The 18,828-nt window shown below is 58.7% G+C and overlaps 3 protein-coding genes across 6 annotated transcripts in view; 2 read left to right on the forward strand and 1 right to left on the reverse strand.

The window, feature by feature from the left end:
* Positions 1-7,176, forward strand: part of LRCH4 (leucine rich repeats and calponin homology domain containing 4) — a 67,238-nt gene extending 60,062 nt beyond the window's left edge. For 2 of the 3 annotated variants that reach the window (XM_084806916.1, XM_084806915.1), the window contains 3 exons: positions 408-545; positions 732-809; positions 1,022-2,738. In XM_084806916.1, the coding sequence (XP_084663042.1) occupies positions 408-545; positions 732-809; positions 1,022-1,237 (432 nt within the window). In that variant the 3' untranslated portion in view covers positions 1,238-2,738. Of the gene's footprint in view, positions 1-407; positions 546-731; positions 810-1,021; positions 2,739-4,208; positions 4,277-4,405; positions 4,495-4,656; positions 4,742-4,869; positions 4,960-5,443; positions 5,601-5,798 lie in introns of those variants that run through there. The other variant, XR_014784014.1, reaches the window with a different exon arrangement.
* Positions 3,500-7,176, forward strand: SPAG7 (sperm associated antigen 7). The gene is made up of 7 exons (XM_084806919.1): positions 3,500-3,609; positions 4,209-4,276; positions 4,406-4,494; positions 4,657-4,741; positions 4,870-4,959; positions 5,444-5,600; positions 5,799-7,176. Exons 1-7 carry the CDS (start codon positions 3,522-3,524, stop codon positions 5,918-5,920), a joined length of 699 nt encoding a protein of 232 aa, XP_084663045.1. The 5' UTR covers positions 3,500-3,521; the 3' UTR covers positions 5,921-7,176.
* Positions 7,177-7,947: 771 nt separating this feature from the next.
* On the reverse strand, positions 7,948-18,154 carry ENO3 (enolase 3). Of its 2 annotated transcripts, none has more exons than XM_084806917.1 (12): positions 18,062-18,154; positions 13,415-13,501; positions 13,199-13,294; positions 12,451-12,509; positions 11,519-11,588; positions 11,270-11,403; positions 10,644-10,866; positions 9,642-9,839; positions 9,136-9,337; positions 8,661-8,769; positions 8,497-8,555; positions 7,948-8,266 (listed from the first exon to the last, which is right to left on the reverse strand). In XM_084806917.1, the coding sequence occupies exons 1-12, from the start codon at positions 18,138-18,140 to the stop codon at positions 8,197-8,199; spliced, it is 1,386 nt and encodes a 461-aa protein (XP_084663043.1). In that variant the 5' UTR covers positions 18,141-18,154; the 3' UTR covers positions 7,948-8,196. The 2 variants fall into 2 exon arrangements, with proteins under 2 accessions (XP_084663043.1, XP_084663044.1); XM_084806918.1 differs by lacking the exon at positions 18,062-18,154 and adding an exon at positions 14,357-14,452.
* Positions 18,155-18,828: the final 674 nt, after the last annotated feature.

The raw sequence follows: 18,828 nt of genomic DNA on the forward strand, positions 1-18,828 counted from the left end.
TTGAGCATTTGGGTGTTTGGGGAGGTGCTGGGGCATGGCAGGCGGAGAAGAGGGGCCAGCAGTGGGAAGGGGCCTTGAGGTGGGGCAAGAGCAGGACTTGCTCCGTGCTGCCGCGCTGTGTCAGTGAGGGCTGGACGGGGAGGCCTGCATAAATCCTGCGCCATGCCATACACTGCTTGTTCTGCAGTTGGCCTGGGACAAGGCTGAGGGCTTCACAGGGCACGGAGCTCCCCCCGGCTGCTGGCAGCCTGCGCCAGCCCTTCTCCACCGGACTCCACCCTCTTTTGTTCAAGCCTAAGGTTGCGGCCGGCGGTAGGGGCTTTGGTGGAAAGGGAAGGCAGCGGGAGTCCTGTGCCCTCTTCCCCACCTCGGTGACTGCGTCTTTCTCTCCCTCCGCCCTTCTGCAGGCCATTGAATCCCAGCTGAATGTCACGCTGGCTGAGGACCTGGGTGAGGCGCTGGCCAATGGGGTCATCCTCTGCCAGCTGGTGAACCACCTGCGCCCCCGTTCTGTGCCCTTCATCCACGTGCCCTCGCCTGCTGTGGTGAGCCTGGGGGGCAGGGGGGGAGGCACTGCCAGCTCCCGAGCCCACTGTCCCATGCCCGGGGGGCCTCCAGCCTGGGCAGAGTCCTCTCCCCGAAGGGGCAGAAGGATCAGGACGGGCCCCTTGTCCATCCAGGCCTGTCAGGCTGACATTCTCTCTCCCCCCGTTCCTTTTCCTTCTTGACAGCCAAAGCTGAATGCTGTCAAAAGCCGGAAGAACGTGGAGAGCTTCTTGGCTGCCTGCCGCCAGCTGGGGGTTCCAGAGGTGAGGCTGGGCCTGGGAGTGGGTGAGCAGAGACGTCCTTGAGGAGCAATCCCAGGCCCCCTTCTCCTGCGGACACACGGACCTTTCCGGGGTCCTTGCACCTTCCTTCCATGCCCACTGCCCTCCGCTCCCCGGAGCCTCCCACCCCACCCGCCAACCTTGGTGTGTGTGTCTGTACTTTCTTTGTCCTGTGTTCTCTCCAACCGCCACAGGTCTCTCTCTGTTCTGCCTCCGACAGTCTGCTCCTCCTCCAAGGCAACGCCCGTGGCTTGCTCCGCCTCCTCGAGGCCCTGCTGCTGCGCCCCACAGCGGGGACGGCTCTCCCTGCCCCTGCTGCCCTCTCCGAGCACCTTGCAGGCTTTGGCGTCTTCTATGTCTTCGTCATGCTGCTGCTGTACCTGGCCTATCGCAAGCTCTGGGGCTGCTGAGAGGAAGGTGGGGCGGGGGGCAGCAATGGGGCCTTGTGGGACCAGGTTCTCCTGGAGGTTTGAGGTCTGCACAGCGATGGACGTGGCCCGGAGGCCCTCTGCATTTCTCCTCCTGGGGCACCCTCCTGCCTTTCCTTCCTTGATAGATTTCTGCAAAGACTCCAACCCCGGGGGGATGAGGATGGGGTTAAGGGCGCATCTTCTTTTTTTCATGTCAGCCCTTCAGCACCATCTCCGCTACAGTTACCTGGGAACTCCCTGCTAAAAATGCCACCACATCCCTCCCTCCCCTAGTCAAGACTGGCGCCACACAATTGGGCATCCACAGCAGCTGCATCTCCCTGCCCTCTGTCCAGATCATGTGGCACTAGGGTTGGAGTGGTCCTGCTTAACTGTCAGTGGGCTTCTCGCCCCGGCTCCAGGTGGGCTCCCCCTGCCCCGCAAGACTCAGTCACATCTGTGCCTTGTTCTGTAGTTACGGTGTTTGGACGCCAGAAATGCTTTTGCCAGGAGAAAGCCGCCACGGCCTCCTCTCTCCCCGCCTCTGTGCATGTAAGCTGCATTGCACTAATTCAAGAGTGCCTATAGGGGAAGGGGCGGCACACGTGCATACCAAGTTGTTGCAGCATGGGGGCATGGGCGCCCCTGTGAGTCTTTGCAGGCGCATGAAGTCCTGAGCCCACTTCTTCCTGCAAAGAAGGGCTGTTCAAAACTCCAGGAGCCTCTTGCCCTTGGCTCTCTCTTGCTGCCCCCCCCCCCCTTTTGCTTTAGGTAAGAACCATTGCTGGTTTCTGAACCAAATACCCCAAACACAAACACACCCCTTTGGCAGGAGTTGTTGCCCTCCCTTGCCTTGGAAAAACTTCTTTATAGACGTTATCAAGTTTCTCTGCTATTTTGTACCCCAAAGTGGGTTGTGGGGTGCCTCTGGACAGGGACACACGCATCCCACCACCTGGCCCCTGCTCTATTCCTTTTCCTGGCACATGGACCAAGACATTTCTCTGTCTGGGGGCCAAATACTTGCAACCCTCCTCGAAAGCTGCTGTTCACTTGGTCCCTGCACTGCATAGCTGTAAGCCACCTGGGAACCAGTTTCCAAAGTTTCCTGGGGTTTGCTGTCCTGAACTCTGTCCCCTTTTGGCACTACCCAGTGGAGCCTGCCTGCATTGGACGCTGGACATGAAGTTTCTACCTTCATCTACCTGCCGGGGGGCGGGATCCTGTATGGAAATCTCATTATGTATGTGTGGAAATTTTTAGCCTGCCTTTTGTTGGGTACAACCTCCCCCTCCTGTGTTATCTCCGGCGTTGTGTGCCGCCAAGCGTGCAAGGCCTTACAGCCACAGTTAAGTGGAAATGCCTTAATTCAGGGAGAACATGGCTCTCGCCTCCTTCCAGGGAGGTCTTTATTCTGTATCCTGTCCCCAACTTCCAGCCCCCTTTAGACTCACTCCCCATTGCTGCCTTAAAAATATTAAATTATACATCTATATATTTTATATATACTATATATATATTTGAAGAGAAAAAAATTGAGATATTGTAAAGATTTGTCTTTTTACGCATGTACAAAATGGTAAATACGTCGCCCTCTGTTATCGGCCTCCTCCTCCGAGGACGGGTTCCTCCGGGAGGGCTCCGCCGGCTGCTTCGCCCTTCCGTGCTGTGGGCCGCCCCGCGCGCGCCTCCGCCTCCGCCGCGGCTCTGCGGGGCGCGCCTGCCTCCGCGTCGGGTCGCGCGCCGCGCCGCTGCACGTCCGGCGCGCCAAGGAGCGGGCTCCGCGGGGGCGGCCCCGTGGCCCGTGTCGCGCTCCCGCGTGCCGCCGGCTGCCCCGTTCGTGCCGCCGGCAGCTGCGCGGTGGGCCGGCTGCGGCCGCGGGGGCAGGAGCTGCGCGCCCCGCCCCGGAGGGCGCCCCGCCCGCGCTGCCGGCTGCCGCGCAAGCCCCGGCGGCGACGTGGGCCCCGGGCCGAAGCGCGGCCAGAGCCCCGCCCGAGGCGGCGGCCCGGAGGCCTCCCCGAGGGCCCCGGCGGGGGGCCCGGCCCGGCCCAGCAGGCCGCTGACTCCTCCCCGCCCCCCGCAGGAGCTGCCGCGCCCCGGAGGAGGAGGGCCCGCCTCGCCTCGCCCCGCCTCGCCTGGGCGCCGCCGCGCGGGCGCTGCTGGGCCTGGGCCGCGGCTGCCCGCCGGCGCCGGGCGGCCCAGAGCGGCGCGCGAGCCCGGCCCGGAAGAGCCCGCCCCCAGGGCGGCGCCGTGACGTCGCGCGCGGGCGGCGGCGGCGGCCGAGATGGCGGACCTGGACCTGCTGGGCTCGATCCTGAGCGCCATGGAGCCCCCGCCGGGGCTGGGCGACCGCGAGGCCCGCCGCGCCAGGGGTGGGCGCGGGCCGCCAGCCGGGGCCCTCGCCGGCCCGGGCCTCTCTCGGGGGCGGGGCGGGGGGGCGCCGAGGCCGGCCGGCCGGCCTTTCGCGAGCGGGCCTCGCCGGCCCCCCCGTGCTGCTGAAACGAGGAGTGGGCTGGGGGCCTGGAAGGGCCGCTCCGCCCTGGAACTCGGCGCAAACGGGGCCCAGAGCTCCTGCGCCCTTCTTGCGCTGGACTCGGTGGGGGGCCGCGGGTTCAAGCCGGAAGCGACAGGAGGCCCGGCACACCTGAGGGCTGCCCGGCCCGAAGCAGCGGCAGCGGACTCCTCGGTGGGCCGCCGGGCTCTGGGCTGCCAGCCGCGGACGCCACAGCGGGAAGTGCGAGCAGCGCCCCGCCCCCTTCCGCACGCGTTCCCGGCTGCGGCAGGGTGCGCTGGGAAGAGCCGTGCGCTAACTAGGCTGGCGTGGCTGCCTTGCCCGCTGCTCCTTGGCCCTGCCCCCTTGCCCTTGGGCCCCGCCCATCTCTCGCATGCGGCCCACAAACGGCCCTCGGGCTGCAAGAGGTTCCCCGCCCCCCCTCGCCAGCTCCTGACTGGTTCTTTCTCTTCCTCGCAGAGCAAACTGCGCGGCTGAAGAAGCTGCAGGAGCAAGAGAAGCGCCAGAAAGTGGAGTTCCGGAAACGGGTCTGTTTTCCCTACTTCCTGTGTCCCCAAATGGGGTCTGGGTGGGGACCTGGGGTTTCTCCCTTTGCGTTACTCTTACCTGCCGCTGGCCTGAGTGCACCTTCTTCCCTCCCCTGCTCCATCTTCCAGATGGAGAAGGAGGTCTCTGACTTCATTCAAGACAGCAACCAAACCAAGAAAAAATTCCAGCCTATGAACAAGATTGAGCGCAGTATTCTGTGAGTGGGCCAGCTTGGGCGAGAGGGCAGGGCAGGGCAGAGGGGCTGCCTTGTAAATGACCACCCTCGGCTGCCGTTCATCTCCAGGGGAAGAAGCACGATGGTCTGGATGCTTCTTTCCAAAGCCCGGTCTTAGCCCTCACACCTGGTTTCCTGTTTCAGACACGATGTAGCGGAAGTGGCTGGCCTCACCTCCTTTTCCTTTGGCGATGAAGAGGAATCACGCTACGTCATGATTTTTAAGAAGGCAAGCGGAAGATCTGTAGCTCTGCGCATCTGGGCCTTCTCCTTGGGGCCCATGCCCCGCTCCCCGCTCAGACAAGCCAGGTTTTCTACCTCCCAGTTGCCATGCTGATCACATCTTCTGTACTTCAGGAATTTGCCCCATCAGATGAAGAATTGGATGCCTATCGCCGGGGGGAAGAATGGGACCCACAGCAGGCTGAGGAGAAACGCCGGCTCAAGGTGTGCAATCTTCCTTCTTGGGGGGCGGGGTGGGAGGACTGGGGTCAGTGCCGCTGGGCAGGGTCTCCACCCACCACCCGTGGTGGGCACTCGAGAACTGAGGAGCTGGGGAGAAGCTGAAGAGAAACCTGCCAGCAAAGATCTGGGTCCATTTACTGCACTCCAATCAGAGCAGACGCTGTCAAGAGCATCAAGCTCTTCCATAGATACACATGCGGTGCTGCGCAGTCGCACTTGCAGGATAGGGAGGGCTGTCTTGCTTGAGACCAAATGGGGGGTGGGGGTTAGCTGCTGGACTTCCTTCCCACTCTCTGAAAAAATCCAACCCATCCTTTGGTGCCTCGTTTCCTTTGTGGAAGACAAGAAGCTTGCCCGCCTCCTGTTCCGCTTAGAGTGGGCCCTTTCCCTCTACTTTTTTAAAGGGGTGGGTTTCTGCCACAAGTTCCTCACTGGTGTTCCTTTGCACTCCTTCAATGTCCAACAGGAGCTGGCTCAGAGGCAGGCAGAAGAGGAAGCGCTGAAAGGACCTACTGCGGTGAACCCCAACACGGACTACAAAGACAAATACAGCCATCTCATTGGCAAAGTGGCTGCCAAGGACGCCGCCCACACCATGGAGGCTAACAAGGCGTATGGCTGTGGTGAGCCCACATCCCGTATGAGTGGGTGGGTGGGGGCTTTTAAGGAAAGCCTCCTGGTTTCCTACGGAGAGGTCCCCTCACCAGGCTCCTGTTGTAGAGCAGAGCTTTAGAGCGGCCTGTGTTCTCTGGGAAAGGGGCCCCCTTGGCTGGGCTCCAAGCCTTTTGGCTTCCATCCACCCCTCTCCTTTTACCTTCCAGTTCCCGTCGCCAACAAGAGGGACACCCGCTCCATTGAAGAGGCCATGAATGAGATCCGAGCCAAGAAACGCCTGCGCCAGAGTGAGGATGAGGGCTCCGCTCTGCCAACAAACAGCTCGTAGAGTTGTGGGTGCCGTGGCAGTGGCCCTGCACCGCCTGAGCACGCGCAATCATTTCAGGGACAGTCTCCAGAGCTGCTGCTATTTGTGAATCCTGTGGGGTGCCCCAGGGGAGGGGTGTCACAGTGCATCCTTCCCCCCTCCTCAGATGTTCCCCTCCCCATGCTCCCTCCTTTTCCTTGGACCTTTGGGTATTTAATCTGTAGCCTAGGAGTGCATTTTAAGACTGGCAATGGAGAGGATCGTTTTAAAGTTCTGCCAGCTTGGTGAGAAGGGACCGAGAGGGACGTGCCCAGCCCAGCCTAGCATTGGGGTGGGCCAGTGTGCGCGCGCGCATATGCCTTTGGAGAATGTCCTAGAAAATATAGAGAAGAAAAAGTATGTATCTCCTCCCCACGAAATTGTTCCCATGTGTGCTTCCCAAGCCCCCTCCCTCGATGGCTGTTGCCCCTCCTACCCTGTAGAGGGGGTCCTGCAGTATGGCCTCCTTGCTGGGCTTGGTTGTGGGGTTGCAGCCCCCTGGCCTTTTCCCCCATCTCAAGCCCTCCACCATAGATGCCTGTTCAGCAGCAGTCCCATGCGGGGTTGTCCTTGGGGCTGCAGTATTGCTTCTGCCCTGCTAGAAAGTGCGTCACCCAGGGACACTTTTCTGCAGCTCTTTTTTTCCCTACCAGAGAGAGAAGCTGCTGGGGAGCCAGAGTTGCCGTACTGCCTTCCTTACAGTAGATGTCACTGTTGCACTTCCCAAGTTATTTGCCCCCCCCCCATTGCATTGGCCACCTCTTCCCTGCTCCTGTGCATGTGGGCACGTGTGCACAGTAAGGGGTGGAGGACAAAGAGCCGCCTCTTTCCCCAGTGGGGCTGGGGCCAGGCCTGCAAGTGAGGAGGTGCCACTTGCCCCTGCAAGGAAAAGCTGTGGGATGTTGGTTGCATTGGGGGCAGGATCCCTTTTTCCTGGCTTTGGGGATTTGGAGGGGCAGGGGCGAGGGCAAGTGTGGCAGTTCCCATACTATTTTCTATTCCTTTCTATTTTCCCGGTGTTCTTGCCAGGTTTGGAGAGTCTTAAGTGTGTAAATAGCATTGGATTTTCGGCCTGCCCTCCCGCTTTGACTTTGCTGTGGGGAGCAGAGAGGCGGGTCATGCTCCACATTCTGCTTGTGTGGATCCCATAATGCCTAGCTGTAAGTGCTGGGGGGTTGTTATAAGGGGGGCAGAGAGAGAGCGTGTGTGTACCCCATTAAACACTTGTTTTGAGCGCTGCTTTGTGTCTGCCTCTGATAGTTTTGAGAGGAAGAATCAGACCCCAGCTCATTTCAGGGTTTGGAAATGTTAGTTTAGAACAAAAGACACGCAAGGAGAATGTGGATGAGGGTTATACTCCAGCTGGAACTTGGGGTCATCCAGCAGAGTGAACTGGCCATAGATTCAAGAACAGACTTCACGCAATGCATAACTTGTCCCTACTGCTTCCGGAGGTTGGGGATGCTTCCAAAGGGGATGCTGGTTCATGGAGGAGAAAGAGAGTCTGCTCATGGCTACCTCTCTGCCACATTTGCAAGCACTGCGCTGCTGCACTGGGGGGGGAGGGGGGGCATGGCTTGCTTTGGCCTCCGGGGCACCTGGCTGACCACTGTGCTGGCTGGGCCTCTGATCTGGTCCAGCACAGCCTGCCTTGTACTAAGCGGGGTGGGGGGGTTGGGTTCATGCTGCAAGAGGACAGGGCCTTCTGTGCAAGCCCATACTGAGTGCCATTTTTGGGTGGCCAGGCAGGATATAGATTAAATAAATATGAATTGAGGGTGACCTCCAAAGGGCCTCTGCCCATGCTATGCAAAAGCAACACATTTGGCTGTTTAAAGTACTGGCCATACAAGACAATGGCACATGTAAGATACATTTTACGTGTGTGCTAGTTACTGAGGCCTAAGGTTGTTCCAGTAAGAGCTGTACGAAGGAGGAAGAACTGGTTTGAGAAAAGGGAACACTGGTCACCCTCACACACACGCGCCTCACAAGGAAGCACACGACATGGTTTGGCACAAGGGTCTTTTTATTCATGGCCCCAAGGTGGGATTGGGCAGCAGCCCCACAGGTGTGCTATGAGTGCATTCGCACAAGACGGTGGATGCGAAAAAAGGCTTAAATGCAAATGGCCCTGGTGGATGTTCTGGTGACCTCTCAGGAACGTGGCTGCACAGCATCCCAGGTGGGAGGAGGCTGGTCTTGGGTCTCGCTGGAGGTCTTTCGGGGGGGGGGGGGGGTTGGGCCAGAGCCATGTTTTACTTGGCCAGAGGGTGCCGGAATTTGCGCCCAGCGAAATGTGCCTTCTCCCCCAGCTCTTCCTCAATTCTGCAAAGAGAAGAAAGGTGCAGTTCTGAAATGGCGCAGCAGGCTGCATAGGCTCCAGATCCAGAATCATAGAAGAGTAGGGCTGGAAGGGGCCTGCAAGGCCATCAAGTCCAACCCCCTGCTCAATGCAGGAATCCAACTCGGAGCATCCCTGACAGATGGCTGTCCAGCCTCGTCCTGAAAGCCCCCAGTGCTCGCAAACTCTCCGAGGAAGGGAGACCTCTGCTCACCTCATCAGCTGGTTGTACTTGGCCAGACGCTCAGACCGGCAGGGGGCTCCCGTTTTGATCTGCAAAAGGGCACCTAAATGTTTCCAAGGCCTGTCAAGGGGAGGGGGAGGGGATGGGCAAAAGAGAACGGGGCTTGTGGCTCCAGGCTGGTGCCAGCCTCTCACCTGTCCTGTGCAGAGCCCCACAACCAGGTCAGCAATGAAGGTGTCCTCGGTCTCCCCAGAGCGGTGACTCACCATGACCCCCCAGCCATTTGACTGGGCCAGTTTACAGCTGGAAGGGACAGAAGGGAGACAGATGTGGGTATTTGTTTTGGAACTTTTAATGTAAATTGTTCTTAGGTATTTTATATTTTGTGTATTTTAATAATTCTGTTTTATGTCACCTTGGATCCTTGTAAAGCGAGAGGGGACCAAGAAATCTAGTTCATCCTCATCCCAAAGTGGGAGGGGGGGTGGGAGGCCATTCAGTCTGACTGAGCGCTGGGAGGCAGGTATGGGTGCCCCACCACAGGGGACTCCACCCGAAGGGTCCCTGAATGAGGTGGACCTGGACCTCTTCCTCCCTGCGACCGATGCTTGATGTTTTGTCCAGCAGCCACCAGGCCTGCTCTGCCCTCCAGCCACCCAAGAGACTCACGCCTGGATGGACTCTGTGACGGAGCCAATCTGGTTGACCTTGAGCAGGAGGCAGTTGCAGGCCTTCTGCTCCACGGCTTTCTGGATGCGCTTGGGGTTAGTGACTGTCAGGTCATCCCCCACAATCTGAATCTGCACATGTGTCAGGAACTGCTTCCACGTCTCCCAGTCATCCTGGTCAAAGGGGTCTTCGATGGAAACCACTGTGGGGGAGGAAGAGGTGGGGTGAAAGGCCAAGCCCCTCCCCAACTGGCTCAGTCATGGATCAGAGCATCATCACATGGATGGGAAAAACCAGAGCTCTACCCAGGGGGCCTGAAGAATGAACTGAGTGCCCCTGAGCATGCCCAGAGCGCCTGTCCCTCGCTAGGAAGAGGTGAACCCTTGTGTCTCTTTCTCAGGGGACCCTGTGTGCATCTACCCACGGGACACACCCTGGCACCCTTCCTTCTGTGACACGTTCATGCCACGGGGACTCCGCTCTCACTCACTCTCTCACGTTCTCACCAGGGTAGTTCTTGATGAAGCTCTGGTAAAGCTCCCCCAGTTTCTCGCCAGAGATGTATCGGTTTGGGTCGTCAGGGGACTTGAAATCCAGGTCGTATTTGCCTTTGCGGAAGAATTCGGAGGCGGCCACGTCCATGCCGATGACCACTTTGTCAGGGTAGCCAGCCTTCTCGATGGCACTCTTCAGCAGCTCCAAGGCTGGGGGGGGGGAGTGAGAAACAGGGGATGTGTTAACACAAGGAGCCGCCCCACCCCAGAAGCAGCTGCGTTTCTGCACCAGGCCCAGAGGAAGCCCCAGGCCTCCTCCTCTTGAGCAACCTGACCTGGTGTTTTGGGGTGGGGTGGAGGTGGAAGAGTTCAGCAGTACAGCCTGATGTTCATTTTGAGAAAGCTGTCTGGGAAAAAACTATTTCCTATTTCCATTTTGTTGAAAGTCCAGCCTGAGGAAGAGACCTGTACAACTCAGAAGCCTGAAACCAGTGCTTTAAAGACTAGCCAGATCAAACAGCGCTACTACCTCACTTCCTCTGTATTTCTAGCCACCCCTGTTCTGGGCCCTCAGCACAACAATGGCCTGAACAGTCCCATTTTGCACAGGATGAGCGTGTGCTCCTGTCCCCCCACGACCTGATGGCGGGGCTCCATCTGACACTGGAGCCTTCACCCAGGGGACCCACCTCTGTGCCAGGTGACTCACCCAGGGGACCCTCCTCTGTGCCAGGTGCCTCACCCACTGGCTTCTCCAGTCCCTGCCCTCCAGAGGCCAAGGGGTCCTTCCCGCAGCCTCCCAGCAGAGGCCAAGTATGCCTTCCCCAGCCCGGCATCTCCTTTGGCCTTTCCCTGGGGCTCCTGTTACAGCCTCGGAGCTAATTCTGGCGCCAGCCTTTAAAGGGCGAGGTGGCCTTAGGGGGAGGGGGATGAAACACAACCCCCTGCGGCTGGCTAAACGTGGACTCCAGCAGGTGGGCAGCCTGGCCAGGCAGCTCCGGCCCACCAGGGTACCTTCGTTGTTCTCCAGGATGTTGGGGGCAAAGCCACCCTCATCCCCCACGTTGGTGGCGTCCTTCCCGTATTTGCTCTTGATGACAGCCTTCAGGTTGTGGTAGACTTCGGCCCCAATCCTCATGGCCTCCTTAAAGGTGGTAGCCCCCACAGGCAGGATCATGAACTCCTGCATAGCCAGCTTGTTCCCAGCATGGGAGCCCCCATTGATCACGTTGAATGCCTGAATGTGGGGGGAGGAAAAGGGAGGGCTGACCAGCCAGAAGCCGTCTCCTTGCTGGCAGTCCAGCCCCCACCCCTTCCTGTGGAAGGCCTGGCCCCATCCTGCTGGTGCGAGCAGGAGACGAGACCAGAGAGAGCCACAGTCGGAGCCAGCAGGAGGCTCTGCACCCTTTTCTGTGCTTCCTCTGTTAGGCCACGCTCTGTGGCACCCACTGTGACGGGCAGCAGCACCCTAGCATTTCCCGCTCTCCGCCGCTGCTCCCAGAGCCCCTCCCCTCGGGGGCCTTTGCCCAGCTCCACTACTGCCAGACCCGCCAACCTTGGGGAGCGGGCTTCTATTCCCCTCCAGCCACTGCCACCCCCTGCACAAACACTGCCTTCCATCCCCCTCCTCGTCCACTCACAGGGACAGGCAGGATGAGTTCCTTGTTCCCAGCGAGGTCTGCGATGTGGCGATAGAGGGGGACCCCTTTTTCTGCTGCACCAGCCTTGCAGATCGCGAGGGAGACCCCCAAGATGGCGTTGGCCCCAAACTTGGCTACAATGAGGAAATAAAATGCCAGAAGTGAGGCTCTTGGCAACAGCCTATGAAGAAACTAACAGCACACAGGCGAGGAGGGGGCCACAATGGGAGTCCCCCCCCGCACACTTACATTTATTCTCTGTTCCATCCAAGTCGATCATGATTTTGTCGATCTTCTCCTGCTCAACCACACTAATCTTCTAACAGAGGGAAGAGAAAAGGGGGCGGGGGGCATGAATTTCCCGACATTCTGAGTACTGGGGAAACTAGGATTGTTGCACAGACTTCTCAGTTAGGAGCACGCGCACGATTTCTGTGGGAATTTTCTTCTCTAGTGACGTTCCCAACAGTCCTCTTCCCCCACCCCATCCCACACAAGAACTCCGGAGCTCTGGCTCCCGGCATGCCTTGCTCTGCCCACTAGAGGGGGTGACTCCATGCCTCAGACCCTGGCCTGTCTTCCAGCTCTCGTTTGCCACCTTCCTCCTCCTCCTCTTCCTCCCTCCAAATCATTGAAGCTCCAAGGTCAGGCTTGAACTGAAGCCTGGGGACCTTGGCAGGACCCCATTCTTGAACAGGTAAAAGGGCCTCCGAGCATGTGCAGAGTGTTATTCCCCAACCATTTAGAAACCATATCAAACCTCTGTTTCCATCCATGGGGATAAACCGCGGGGAGGGGGGAGTTCAATTGCATCCAATAAACTTGCCTTGGATGCTTCAGTGGATGGATTTGAGGTCACAGCCACCAACACACGCACACGGCTAGCTTGGTCAGCAATGGTGGGAATGTTTTGCCTTCCCGTGCAAAACCTGTCTGGCTTGAACCACTTTGCCCCACACAGCACCTGCTCTTGGTCTACATGGTGGGTTGCGTGTGTGTGTGTATGACCTGACCATGGGGGCAGGAGGCACTGGAGTAGATGGCTTTGGGGGAACCTCCTAATTCTGGGGTTCTAGGTTTGTGCCCCATCTCCTCTTTGTTTAGAAATCCAGAGCTGCTCAGGATCATGCACTAAAGCTTTCCTCTCTACCCACAGCTCCCCCCCCCCCCACCACTCTCACCTTCTCAATCAAGGCGGGGGCGATGGTCTTGTTGATATGTTCCACAGCTTTCAACACTCCTGTGTGACACACAGAGAGACAAACGTATCGCTGGAGAGGTTATCCTGCAAAGCATGAACGGCGCATGCCCCCAAAGCCCATTGTCCATCCTGTTCGGGTTTTGGGGAAAGAACTGACGAATGGAACAAAGATGCAGAATTTGGACCAATGGGTGGAGGGGCCTGGAAACATCAAGCCAGGCAACAGAGGCAGATGGATGGTGCACCTGGGAGGCTCTGAGGAGGGAAAGCATCCAAGGCAGGGCAGCGTAGAAGGGGGCCAACCCCAGACCGGCTGGGCTCCCTCTCGCTCAGGCACAGCATCCTGTTTTCAGGTGCCTCTGCAAGACATGCTGGGAAGGTCTTTCCCTTGCTGGGGATCTTGGGGAATGCTGTCCTGGGGGGTGGGGGGTGTTGTGCCTCCAGCTCTTCTGCTTAGTAGCCCTCAAAAGCCTCCCCTGTACACGAAATCCCTTCCTAAAGCCAATAATGATGGCGGCCGTTGCACCATCCTGTAGCAATGAGTCCCACAGCTCACTCATGCACTTTGCCAGCACTGCCACCTGTCCTGCCAAGTGGAGCCTGCCTCTCCACCCTCTTCACAACCCCCAAAGCCACAGGCCTATTCCTCTCCCCAGCCCGCAGCCCCACCACAGGCCATTTCGGCAGAAGGCTGAGCCCGCCTGCACCGCAGTCTTGCCCCTCCTCACCTTTGCCCAGGTATCTGGCCTTGTCCCCATCCCGGAGTTCCAGGGCCTCGTAGATACCAGTGGAGGCCCCGCTGGGCACAGCAGCCCGGAAACGGCCTGGAGAGGAGAGGAGAGGCTCAGCAAGATGCCCTGCCTCCCAAGGAGGTGGGCTGATGTCCAGCACCCCCCTCGACCCCTAGAACACTGCGGCACCAAGGGCCCCTCTCCCCAGCTCACCCTTGCTAGTGTGCAAATCCACCTCCACCGTTGGGTTCCCCCGAGAGTCGAGGATTTCGCGGGCGTGGATCTTCTGGATAGACATGGCTGTGGGGGGGATGGAGGCACAGGGGGGTCAGCAGGTGGAACTCGGCTGCTGTCCTTTCTAGAACACCCCCATCCGTCCTGCCCTGCTCCGAGAGCCAGAAAGCCTTGCCTTCCAGCAGCCCGACCAAGGTCACCCATTGCCCTCCCGAAGGGAGCAGGAGCAGAGCCGCAACCCGCCCCCGTCTCTTTTCCTAGCACGCTCCCCCCCCGCCGCCGCCCCAGGCCTTGACCCCCTTCTCCAGCGGCCCCCAAGCGGTTCAGCAGTTTCAGACAAGAAGCTGGGCTGTGCGCTTAACACTGCCATTGCTAGTGGGGGAAGGGAAGGGCAGCTGCCAAGATTAAAAATACCTCTGCCCCCCCCCCGTTCCCTTCCTGCCCCAGGCAGGGGAATGTCACGCCTGCCTGCCTCTTGCTCAAGGCAGCAAAGGCGCCCAATATGCGAGGGAGTCCGGAGGGGCCCTTGCTGTGCCCCCCTGCCCCAGGCGTGGCCTGGCCATAGCCTCCCCGAAGAGGCCACGCGGATGGTCTTCGGAAGGCTTTAACCAGCTCCACACACTCCCTGCTTTTAAGGCTGGGAACCCAGCTGGGATCGCTGCAGTATCGAGTGAATCCCGAACTCGGGAGGGCTCAGCGGTGACGCAGCCCAACAAGGGGGAGCGGGCGAGAGCGGCCCTGAGAAGTTCGGGCCGGACTGCCCGGCGGCGTGGCCCACTTCCAACCCTTCGGGGCTTTCTGGCGTCCCTGCCCTCCATCCCAGCATGCGAACTGGGCCCAAGCACGCCAGGCACGGGGGGCCCTGAGCGCCCCCGCGACGCCCGCCCGGCGGTGGTCCTCGGCCCCCGCCCCCTCACTCACGTGCGTGGGGCTGGCTCGGGGCCGGCGGCCGTGGCTGGGAGCTGCTGACAGTGCCCAGGCTGGCGCCGGCGCCGAGCCTTTATCGCGGGAAGGAGCTCTGCCGCCCCGCCCCGCCCCGCGCCGCCCCGCCCCCTCCGCCCCCCCGGCCGGGCCGTCCGCAAGCGGCAGGCTGGACAGAGGGGCTCGCGCCCTGAGCGGGGCACGTGTCTGGCTGGCTTCCCCGGCGCGCCCCCGGCAGCCTCGCCGCCCGCCCGCCCGCTCGCTCGCTCGCTCCCGCGCTGCGGGGGCCCAGGGCCGCGGGCTCGCAGCGCCCCGCCCCTCTGGTTACCCCCACCCCGCGCCTGGGGCGCCTTTAATCCGGCACAGCGTTGAGCTTCGTGCGGCTGCAGAACTAAACCGATCCGGAATTAAACAGATCCATTTCCCCAGCCCCGCCAGAGGCTGCTGTGCTCTGGCCCAGCTCTCCTAGCATTCCTTCTCAGGGGGCCTGCTCTGTGTGAGGATTTTTGAGGGGCGTATGCCCACAGAGTGGGCCAAGGGCTGCGCCCCAGTTGGGGAGCCCCTGCTTCACACGCAGAGGGTCTCTGGTTCGATTTCCGGCAGCATCTCCAGAGCGGGCCGAAATGGCCCTTGCCTGAGGCCCTGGAGAGCCGTGGCTGCTGCCAGCCCATGTCGACAAGGCTGGGCGAGGCGCAGCAATGGTCTGACCCGGGATAAGGCCGCTTCCTATATTCCTGTGGACCGAGCGGGCCTGGCTTGGGACAAGGCAGCTTCCCACACTGCTAAGCTGCACCTCCCTGGCTTGTCTGGAAGGTGGGGTCTAAACATCATGCTGGAGACATCAGGGAAACTCACCCAGGTGGTGCCCTGGTGCTCAGCGCCTCCTTCAGCCTGGACCGGCTTGCCTGCGCGAGCAGCATCAACCCCCAAGGATCGACGGCCCAGGCAGCCAGCCTGCAGGTGTGCCACAGCACACACATGACACGTGCCAGAAAGCCCACGTGCCACGTGGAGCTGGCCACATAGAATGCAGCTGCACTCCTCTTGCCCAGCACCACCCTGAAACAGGGCAGGGGCCGTTCCATGCGGCATCCAAGCTGAGCGCCCTCTGGGGCAGCAGCCCGCCTGCCTCCAGCAATCGCCAAGCAGAGCCCTCCGGGAGGGAGGCTCAGAAGCGGGACACAAAGGCAACAGCTGCCTGTCCCCAGCTTGTCTTTGTCCAGCTGCTGGAATTAGGGGGTGGCAGCAGCCATGGTGGCGAAAGGAAGCCTCCATGTTCAGAGGCAAATTCTCACTGGGGGACCTGACTTCTCCTCCTCCGTTAATTGACCTAATTGCCTTTTAAAGCCATCTAGCGAATGGCCACTGCATTGCACATTGTGCAAAAAAGCTCTTTTCTTTGGTCTGGCCTGAAGTGACTGCCAATCAATTACATTGGACTAATGACATACAAACTAATATTTGATGAATGATGATTCAGTTCAACACCCCTGGAATTCCTTGTTTTTATCCCTGATTCAGCCCTACAAATCAGCTGCACACTGTTTCCATTTTACAGGAAGGGAAACTGAGGCAGGGAGAGAAAGACTCAAGGCTATGAATGACATTTACAGCAGAGCGAGGATGAATCCCAGGTTCCCTCCACTGTAGCACCTTCCAGGGTTGGGGCTCCAGCTGCACAAAGGAGAGGGCCCCGGTGACCCTAGAGGCGGTGCTCCGCCAGCCCCATATGAGGTGCAGGCTAGGAGAACTCACTTGCAGATGGTCCCTTGAAGCAAGGCCCTTCCACTGAAGTCTTGGCCTAAATTTAGCGCGTGTTAAAGGTCAAAGGGTCCATTCCAAGCAGCAGCTTAAAGGACGAGTCTGTAACCTTAGCTGCCGCTCACCTTTCACAGGCCTGGAGTGGGGGGATCCCTTCTCCGGACACAGAGGAAACAGGGGGAAGCCCCTCGGACACCCAAGGGCTGGAGCACCAGAGACCAACAAGTCTGGTCGCAGTCCTTGTGCCAGGGGCATCTTGGGAGCTGTGAGCCAGGGGTCCTGGGATCTGGGGGCAGTGGGGGCTGAGAAAGGCCTGGAGGGCCGCAATTGGTGTGGAAGATTCCAGATTTGGGAAGAGGGTTTTCTGTCAGGCCTCTTGCACTTCAAACAGAAATGAAATGGGTGAAGCTTGTTACATGTAAGAGGAGCTGCACTGAGCACATTTCTGCCTGCTAAAGACACAAAAGCCCTGCCAGAAAGAGGAAGGCAAACCTGTTTGGGAGGGGGGTGAGGATTTGAAAAGAGGTGCTTAGGAAAAGGGAAGCAAAGTCTACACAGGCACAGCGTTCTTATCTAAGAGGAGAGTGTTGTCTAGTGGAGAGCAGCACAGGATTCCTGGCTTCTCTGGGAAGAGAATGAGTTTTAGTGGGATAGCCGACATCCCGAAGGCAAGCTGGGTGGGCACCTGAACTCGGGGGCGGGGGGGCGGGAGAGATGTCCCAGACCAAGAAGGCCCGGGAAGCTACCACAGGCAAAGGTCACTGGGGTGCGGTTTCCTGGCTCGTCCTTCTGCCCATGGGGTTTCATGGGGGCGGGGGGAGATGCAGGCCTGTCTGTGTGTGTGTGGTGGTCATGGGGGGGATGTTCAGGCCCAGCACATGGCGCCATCTGGCGGCCCAGATTTAGTCACCTTTAACACTCCTATGGCCCGTTCATTGTGTACACATGTGCTTTGCAGCTGTGTGTGAGACAGAAACAGAGATTGAGAATGTCTCTGGACATCCCATAATGATCATGCCACTCTGTGATGCAAGCCTGGCTGGCAAAGAGGGCCTTTGGGGCTGTGGAGGCCCCATCGTGGAGCTCCTTCGCCAAGGAGGCTGGCCTGGTGCCAACACGATTACCGTTGGGTGACTGACGGGCAAAAACTTCCCATTTGCCCGGCGTTTTGTGTTGCTTTCTTTGTAGCTGCTGCTTGTTGCTAATGGTTTGTGGGTGGGGGGTGGCGGGGTGTTGTATTCTTTTAATATGGATGTATTTTTAATTATAGGAAACCTCCCTGGAATCAAGTTTGGTCAATAAATATTATTAATTAGTTGAAAACCTGCCCACTATTTCCTAAAATATTTCATCCTCCATCATCCTATAGGGGTAATCACTGTGGCGATATGGACAGAGCAATCCCGTAATTGGTGGGGCTGACAAAGGGGTGTGCGGAGAGGATGGAATAAAAGCCTGCGGCCCTTTATGAGGATTTACAATTGAAAAACTACCCCCACACACAGACATGCAGAGGGGGTTGAAGAAGCTTCATCCGTTGAATTTCTTCCTCTCCAGCTGCTGCTCAGAGGTGGCAACCCAACTCTCCATCGAGGGCCTGGGTTCTAGGCACACCCGTTCAAATCTGGGGTTGGCAGGAGACATATTGGGGGGTGGGAGCGGTTGCCTGTGTGCGCGCGCACGTGTGTGTGTGGAGCTCTACCAGCCCTGTAGCACTGCTGCCCCCAAACCAATATATGGGTAGTGATCCATAATTCCTCTGGGCTCTGAGGCCTCTTTGCCAATTTTCAAAGGAACGTGTAAAAAATTCTGGCCCTGCAGCTGGGGTTTTGGAGGAGGCAAAAAGGCAGAATCCCACTTCTTATCAGATATGCCCCCCACCCCATGGTGTACGTCCCAGTGCCCCCTCCCCCCCACACACCTTGCCCCACGGCATTGCATTACCCACAATCCACTGGGGCGTCGCGACTATTGTTGTCTCAGGCAAGGCAGGCCTGCTTCTGTCACAAGGCCCTGTTGCCATGGCGATCCCTCTCATTACCCAGAGTTCCCCAGGCCAGCTTTTCCCTGATGGAACCGCATCTCTGTATCCCTAATCCCTTCTTACTGATTGCCCCCTGCCATGGCCTTAGGAACCCATTGCCCACAACCCTTTCTTCTCAGAACGTGCCTCCGTGTATTTACCTACAAGTCCTCCCAAACCAGTTCCTCCATTACCAACATTTCCCAATCTAAAATTGTGTACTTGAGTATAGAACCTAGTTTGGAGCCAGGCTGGTCCCATAAAAATAGTCAAAACACAATAGTTAAAACAGTAATCCCCCACACACACTTCTGGTTTTTTTGATTTTTTACAGGGCAGTCTTCAAGCAAGTGCATGCCTTAGAGCCACCACAGGATACTGCATCTAATAAATCATAATGCTCCACATTTAACTAGTGCTTTGGGCATTCAAAGCCCTTCACTCACACATTATCTTACCATAACCCTTACAACAACTCTACTAGGTAGGTCAGTAGTATTCTCCAAACGTTGCAGGTGGGGGTGGGCGGTCTAAGGCTCTCACACCACAAGCAAACTTCGAACCAAGGACTTCCTGCTTTGTAGCTCAATCATCCTTACTAGGGAGCAGGTCCTGTTGAAACTGTGGGACTTGCTTCTGAATAGCAGCTTTCTAGACCAGTGGTCTCCAAAGTGGGGTGCGTGCACCC

Source organism: Heloderma suspectum, chromosome 6 (assembly GCF_057233095.1).
Source record: "Heloderma suspectum isolate Gila_16-S chromosome 6, 16-S_ref, whole genome shotgun sequence".
Lineage (NCBI taxonomy): Eukaryota > Metazoa > Chordata > Lepidosauria > Squamata > Helodermatidae > Heloderma > Heloderma suspectum.